The 7,691-nt window shown below is 34.8% G+C and overlaps 1 protein-coding gene across 1 annotated transcript in view; it reads left to right on the top strand.

The window, feature by feature from the left end:
• The window catches only part of WDR72 (WD repeat domain 72), a 271,665-nt gene that overhangs the window by 121,760 nt on the left and 142,214 nt on the right, over positions 1-7,691 (top strand). Inside the window, exon 14 of the mRNA XM_006898252.1 lies at positions 6,721-7,538. Within this exon, the coding sequence (XP_006898314.1) occupies positions 6,721-7,538 (818 nt within the window). The remainder of the gene's footprint in view (positions 1-6,720; positions 7,539-7,691) is intronic.

Genomic DNA, 7,691 nt, shown 5'->3' with positions numbered 1-7,691 from the left:
GCTATGAATCCATTCTGAGTCCCTACAGTGACTCTGATAGACTATGAACCCTTCTGAAAGCATGGCTCAAAGTCTGTGAGAAACCCAATAGATAAGTTCATTTGTGTATTACAGACAGGTGAGAGGAAAGCTGGCAAACTAAAAGAAAACATGAAGATATTACCTAGCATGAGATACAGAAATGAAAAGGGGATAGTCAAATTCCATAAGCAAAAGTTAGAACAATGAAATCAGTTTCCAAAATAAAAAGTTCTGAACTTCACAATGTAAATTAAAATGGAAGTATTTAAATATGTCATAAGATTATCTAAAAACACTCATACTGAGGAAAATAAAAACAAAGCTGTAGAATATTAAAGACAAAAAACTCTTAAAAATAGCAAAGAAAAGACAGCTAAAATAACAGCTCAGTTAGATTGTCAGATGATTTCTCAGCTGCATCAAAGGAAGTTAGAATAATACCTCCCAAAATTCTGCAAGACAGTAAGTCAAGCTCAAATTGTAGACTCAGCAAATCTATCTTTCAAGAAAAACATTATTCCTTTGAGAGTATCAGCAAAGTGTAAAGTTGATTCTTCAAAAAGAATATAAAAATTGACAAATTCTAGCAAGAGAAAAAGAAAGGCAGCAAATATATGAGAAAGATCCATACTGAGAATTTAAAAAGTAATAAGCAAGCAATATAAACACTTTAAACCATTTTAAAACAACCATCTGTGTTCATTTTCTGGTGTTTTTTTTTTTTATAACAGAAATCCTGCAAGTAGGAAGCCTTAACTAACAGTTTTACACAAATTAGGAGATGAGATGCCTGGATTCAGTATGTCAGGTTGAAGGGAAATCTGTCTATGCTCAGGGAAGGTTTTTGTTCATGTTCTGCTTCTGTTCTTTACCTTTTTGAGCATAGATAGATAGATAGAACTAACTCTTAACTGACCCTCTATTGGGTTTTCAGGGTATCAATAACACTGGAGGAGATGACTCACCTTCTCCCTCAGAGCTGCTGGTGGATTTGAGCCAGCAGAAAAACAGGCCTTTGGATTAGTAGTGTTTAAGCTACCAGATCTACACTTAGCTAGTCGTCTATTTTTTCCTTCTTTTTCTTTTCAGATATTGACTTGAGAACCATCTTATACTAACTCATTACCGTAATATAATCCATTCCCAAATAGGATTGAAATAATAAATATAGACAGACATTGTGATTTACACACCAAACAATCGGAGGTTCTCAGTGGACAGAAGAATAATGGTAAAACTTCATCTCACACACTTTGGGGTATGTTGTCAGGCAGGGTCAGTTCTTGGAAAAAGATTCTGGGAAAGAAGTAAAGTAAAAAAAAAAACAACCCAAAACCCTAAAACAGGGTTCAATTACACACTGACTGTAACAATAGGGTTAAGTGTGGCAGGGATCATGTGGATGTCACAGGATAAGGTGAAGTACAGAGCTGATGATCTTAGTGTCACTATAAGTTGGAATTGACTAGATGGCACAGAATGACAACTACATTTGAACTTTGTAAGTGTAATTAAATAAAAGCAAATTAAGAAAAAAATTAAACAGTACATTAATATATACAAATCAAAGCCTGAATAGGGGTCTTACACATTTCATTTATGTAATTTAATATGAAGTGTATACCAGAAAATGCACCACACCTACTATACAGATCACTGAATTATGAGAAACAAATACTACCTAACCAACATACAAATTGAGATCCACAGTATACTAACATTCTCTTTGTATTCCCTAAGTAATGACTTTTAGTTTTAAAATACTACTTTGGTGGCACAATAGTTAAATGCTTGGGTGACATTTGAAAAGTCAGTGGTTTGAAGCTACTGAAAACTCTGCAGAAGAAAAGACATTGCAATCTAATCCTGTAAAGATTACAAACTGAGAAAGCATGGGCAGTTCTACTCTTTGATATGAGTAAATTGGGCAGTTCTACTCTTTGATATGAGAAAAAAAACAACAAAACAGACAACCACCAGCACTAAGAGTCAGAATTGATTGAACAGCAAAGAGCAAGAGTTTTATTATCTGTGTACAGATCCCTTTTGTTTGTTGTTCACTTTATTGTTTGTTGTCTACTACCTTTTTAAGCTGAATTAAATCATGACTGAGTTAATTCTTCAGTATCTAGTCTTATAGTAACATGTTGTATGGTTTATACATGTTGTTGCATGTTATTATTAGTCTCCTATTTTGTTAGGTGATGTCCAGTCAACTATGATTCATACTGGTCCTATGAGCATTAGATCTGAATCTTTCCCTGCCCTGCACATCTCATGATCTCTGTCATGTTCAAGACTATTGTGATAATCACTGTGTCAATTCATCTGCATGAGAGTCATCCTGTCTTTCAATGACTCTCTACCTATCCAAGCATAATGTCTCTCTCCAAAGTCTGGTTTTTCCTGCAAATATGACCAAAGTGAGACGAGGTTTCACCATTCCTGTCTCTAAGGAGCTCTTTCTTCCAGGTAGATTTGTGGTGTGTTTGTTGGGTTGGTTTTTTTTTTTTTTTTGGCATTCCATGTTATATTCAGTACTCTTCACCAACACACAATTCCAAGACATCAGTTCTTATTTTGTCCAACTTTCAGACACGCAGGAAGTAATTGAAAATGCCATGGCTTAAATCAGGCCTACCTTAGTTTTTAAATGGACACCTATGCACCTTACCACTTTGCAAAAAGGTCCTTGACAGCAGAGTTCTCTAATTCAATACTTTTTTTTTTTAATTTCTTGATGACAGCAACCATGGGTTTAGATTGTGGATTCATGTAAATTAAAATTGCTGACAACTTCAATCTTTTCTCCATCTATCTTGAGGCTGCCTATTTGTCCAGAGATGAAGATTTTTCTTTTCTTGATGTTGAAATGTAACCCCTATTGAAGGCTGTAGTCTTTGATCTTCTGTAGTAAGTGCATGGTCTTCCTCATTTTCTGCAAACAAGAATGTGCCATTTGCATAATGCAAGTGGTTGAGAAGTCTTCTTCTGATCTTGATACCACATTCTTCTTCATATATCTAATCTCAGTTTGCTCAGAATGCAGACTAAATAGCTATGGAAAAAAGATACAACCTTGACACATAACTTTCCACTTTAAAGTGTGCAATGTTCCCTTTATTCTGTTCAGATAAGTGGCTACTTGGTCACCTATAGGTTTCATATAAGCATAATTAAGTGATATTACTTGGATAACTGATATTAATGAATAAGTTATTTTCATTATTAAATTATATTATTAATTTGTATGAGGGTATTGAGTATCTTTTATCCATTCTGTTATAAATGGACATTTAATTTGCAGAAATTATCATAAAACATCATGAATATTATATCACATGCAAGCAAAATCTTGCTGAGGATTATCCAACAATGACTAGAACAATACATCAACAGAGAACTGCCAGAAATACAAACAAGGTGTAGAAGAAGCCATGGCACTATGGATATCATTACTGATGTCAGATGATTCTTGTCTGTGAGCAGACAGTATCAGAAGAATGTCTATTTGTTTTTTATTGACTATGCAAAGGCAATTGACTGTGTATATAACAACAAATTGTGTCTAACACTGAGAGAATGGGAATTCCAGAACACTTGATTGTTCTTATGTGAAACCTATACCTAGACATAAAAGCTGTTGTCTCAGCAAAGCAAGGGAATACTGCATGGTTCAAAATCAAGAAAGGATTGTGCCAGGGATGTATCCTTTCTCCATACCTTTTCAATGTATATATGGAGCAGATTATTCAAGAGGCTGAACTTTATGAAGAAGAATCTATCAGAATTGGAGGAAGATCCATCAACAACCTGTGTTATGTATGCAGATGACACAACTTTGCTTACTGAAACTGAGGAGGACTTGAGGCATTTTCTCCACAAGATCAAAGACTGCAGGCTTCAATATGAATTGTATCTCAATATCAAGAAAACAAAAATCCTAACTACCAGGCCAATAGACATTATCTTGATAGAGAAAAGATCTGGTTAACAATTTAATCTTGCTGTGATCCACGATCAACATCCTTGACACTAGCAGCCAGGAAACCAAAAGTTGAATTACATTAGGAAAATTGGTTGTTAATGACCACTACAGAGTGCTAAAGAGCAATGATTTCAGTCTACAGACTAAGAGGTGCCTGTTACAGGTTATAATCTTCTCAATTACTTGCTATGCATCTGAGAGCTAGACAGTGAATAAAGGTGATAGCAGAAGAATTGATGCCTTTGAGTTGTACTAGAGAAGAGTATTGAATTTACCCTGGGCTGCCAAGAGAACAAACAAGTCTGTCCTGAAGAGGGTGAAATCAGGTTACTCCTTGGAAGCAAGAGTTTTGAAATGCCATCTCACATATTTTGGGCTTAATATCAGGAGGGACCAGTCCTTTGAGAAGGACATCATGCTTAGAAAGATGGAGGGTCAACACACAAGAGGCAGACCTTGGATTAGATGTGGCAATGACTGTGGCAGTAGCGTCAGGTATGACAGAAACATTGAGGTTGGCTCCAGACAGGACAAGTTTCAGAGCTGTTGTTCATAGGTTGCTATGAGTCATAGCCAAATCGATGGCACATAACCACACCACCACAACAACAGTATGGTATAATTATAAATATTGTAGTGTTTCTTGATGAATATGTGTACATATTTCAGTTGTGTATGGATAGATAATTCTAAAGCATCCAAAATGTGGAGTTTGTTATTATTCTGCATATGTCAAACATTACATAATAAAATTATGTGTGATATTTTTCATAGGTAATGATATCACTTTTACTTTGATTACTCATGTTAATAACATTTTATATTGTAATGTAAATAATATTATTTGTTAACCACTGTGATTGTTCTTTCTCTATTTTTTCAATCAGAATTTTATTATTGATTTACTAAAATTACTTATTAACCCTTGTACCATTATCAATCCACAAATCTGTTTAACACATTTTATATTTAAAAACCAAAACAATATATTGCCATTGAGTTGAATCTGATTCATGTTTAATGGTTTGGTTTTTAATGTCTTTTTAAAATTTTTATAAATAAAATATGCTATAACTACAAAACATTATAAAACTGTATGCCTTTCAAATATAAGGTATAAATGAATATCGTTTTAATTCCCCCTTTCCAAACAGTAACATTTTGATGCATGGGCTTTGGTGACATTTTGTATATATATAAATATATAAGCATTGGAAAAAGATCTATGTTTATATAAAAGTAGGGGGGGGGTTTCGGGTGCACCTTAGTTTTTAATCTGACTTCTTTACTCTTTAACACTTTTTAAAAGTTAATTTTAATGAAAGTTTATGGAGACTTTGGATTTCCATTAATTCATTGTTGTACTTTTCTCCCTACCTGAACCCCACCCCCAATTCACTCTTCTCTTTGAAAAGTAAAAGAAAAATTCTTTCATTGTTACACAATCCCTTCCCCCAAGTGCACTATGCTGCCTTCATTCTGGACTCCTGTCATAACAATACTACCTAATCATATATCCCTTTTAAACAGTTCTCTCCCTCATCCCTTTCAAGTAGTTTTAACAGAAAGATTTTTTATTTTCAGTTTGATAGACCACTTCTGCCTTCCAATGAAACAGTTCTATTATCATCTACTAGGTTAATTTTTATTGAGCAGTCAGCAATGTTGGAATTCTTGGATGACAGTCAACAGAGTCACTGCTATGCACCAAACCAAGCCAAACGCACCATCATAGAAATGACTTCAACTCATAGCAACCCTACCGGACAGAGTGGAACTGCCCTATAGGGTGTCTAAGATTCTAAAATTGTCTCCTAATTCTAACTGACACACCTGGAACATCACAAAACTTCATTTCAAAACCATATGTTGGCAATCTGCTTCTCAACACTCACACGCTAGGACTACCATTTACTCAGCAACCAACACATGGTTGGTGTGAGTTGGAAACAACCTGGCTGGCTTGGTTTTCAGCACCGTTTTGTAGGCATTAGGAACAGAGTAATGCACAAAACTCTTATAGAGACTGAATGCTAGCAGATAAAACATACAAGAAACAGGCAAAGGTTTCACTTAATGTAGCCATGTAAACAGAATGGGGAAAAAATGTCAATAGGAAAATAATAAGTTGAGGTAAAGAGATAGGGTACCAAAGAAAGGCCCCAGAAATTAAAGAACGTAATTGAAGATAAAGAGACTATCTGCCAATATTCAGGGCAAAATAGTCTCATGTGGAGAACAATACAAGTCTACTCATCGCTCTGTGTATGTATGTATAAATTACTGAATTCAAATTTGGCGAGACCATCCTCTTAAAATACTTCCTAATTTTGTATAGGTGTTCTATCCTTCCCCTTAATATCAATATCAAACATAATTTTTCCTTATTCTATGTCTTAAGAGTTTTATTAGTAGGAATATGTGAGAACTGATAAAAAAGGATTTTAATCTGATGCCATCTAGCTTCAGAAGCCTAACTTGTATAGCTTAGGAGAGCAATAAAAATTTAGGAAAGAAAAAAATTTTCAAAGAATGTTAGACTATAGAATGCTTAATTCAGAAGAATTTCTAAGATAGGACTAAAAATTTCAATTAATTAACTTTGAATTGTACTGTCACATCTTGTTTCAATATTGTAGATATTAACTTTAAAAAGAGGGATTTTGACATATGTGTATTTTTTACTCTCATATTTTTTTACTCCCTTTCAGGTTGCTGATGTTAGGTCTTTCTCAGGACCTTTTGGTGTCTTACCTGTGAAGATAAAATGGAGTAACATTAGCTTTCATATTCTTCTATTTGATCTGGAAAACCTTGTTGAACTTTTGCTGCCTACTCCAGTCAGTGGTGTGGACTCTTCCAGTTCATTCTATGGTAGTGAGATCCTCAAAAGAGCCAAGAGTACAGTTGAGAAGACAACATTGACACTGAAACGGAGTAAAACAGCCTCTGGTCTTCTCTCAGAGGAGCCACAAGTCAGAACCATTCGTGAAAATCCAGTCCAAGAAGATAATTCCTTCCAATTCTCAGAAGAAAATGATGGCATTAAGAGGCATAAGAAAATGAAGAGCTCCAAAAAGATGCCCCCAAAGCCATCAAGAAAAGTTGATTCCAAAGTTATGATTGACACAGCTAAATTGCTCCTGTCTTGCTTATTGCCTTGGGGTGTGGATAAAGAATTAGATAATCTCTGCATTAAGCATCTCAACATTTTAAAGCTTCAGAGTCCAGTTTCTTTAGGACTTGCTTCAAACGAAGATCACTTCTCATTGATGCTGCCAGGTTGGGATTTGTGCAATGCTGATATGAAGAAAGACTATACAAGAGTAAATTTATTTTCTAGAAAAGTTTTGGATTTGTCAAGTAAATACACAGCTGTTCTTCCAAACCAAGCTGGGACAGCAAGAGGACTAGAAAGTAATTGTGATTCTTCGCAAGAGTCAAACACAATAGTTTACTTATTAAACAGACTATTTTTAGTTAGTCAGATAGTTAACATGCCTTTAGAATTGGCTTGTGGAATTGACAGGTAAGGTATATCTAGAGATTATGATTAATCATATTTGAGACATTTTTTAAAAGTGTCATGATTTTCTATATGCAGCTTTTTAGACCGAGGCCTCTTTATCTTCCTTCCTTCCTTCCTTCCTTCCTTCCTTCCTTCCTTCCTTCCTTCCTTCCT

This window comes from Elephantulus edwardii, unplaced genomic scaffold, assembly GCF_000299155.1.
Source record: "Elephantulus edwardii isolate Elephantulus edwardi_28Jun2011 unplaced genomic scaffold, EleEdw1.0 scaffold00225, whole genome shotgun sequence".
Lineage (NCBI taxonomy): Eukaryota > Metazoa > Chordata > Mammalia > Macroscelidea > Macroscelididae > Elephantulus > Elephantulus edwardii.
Note: the sequence above shows the minus strand (reverse complement) of the source record. Positions and strands in the feature narration are given on the sequence as shown.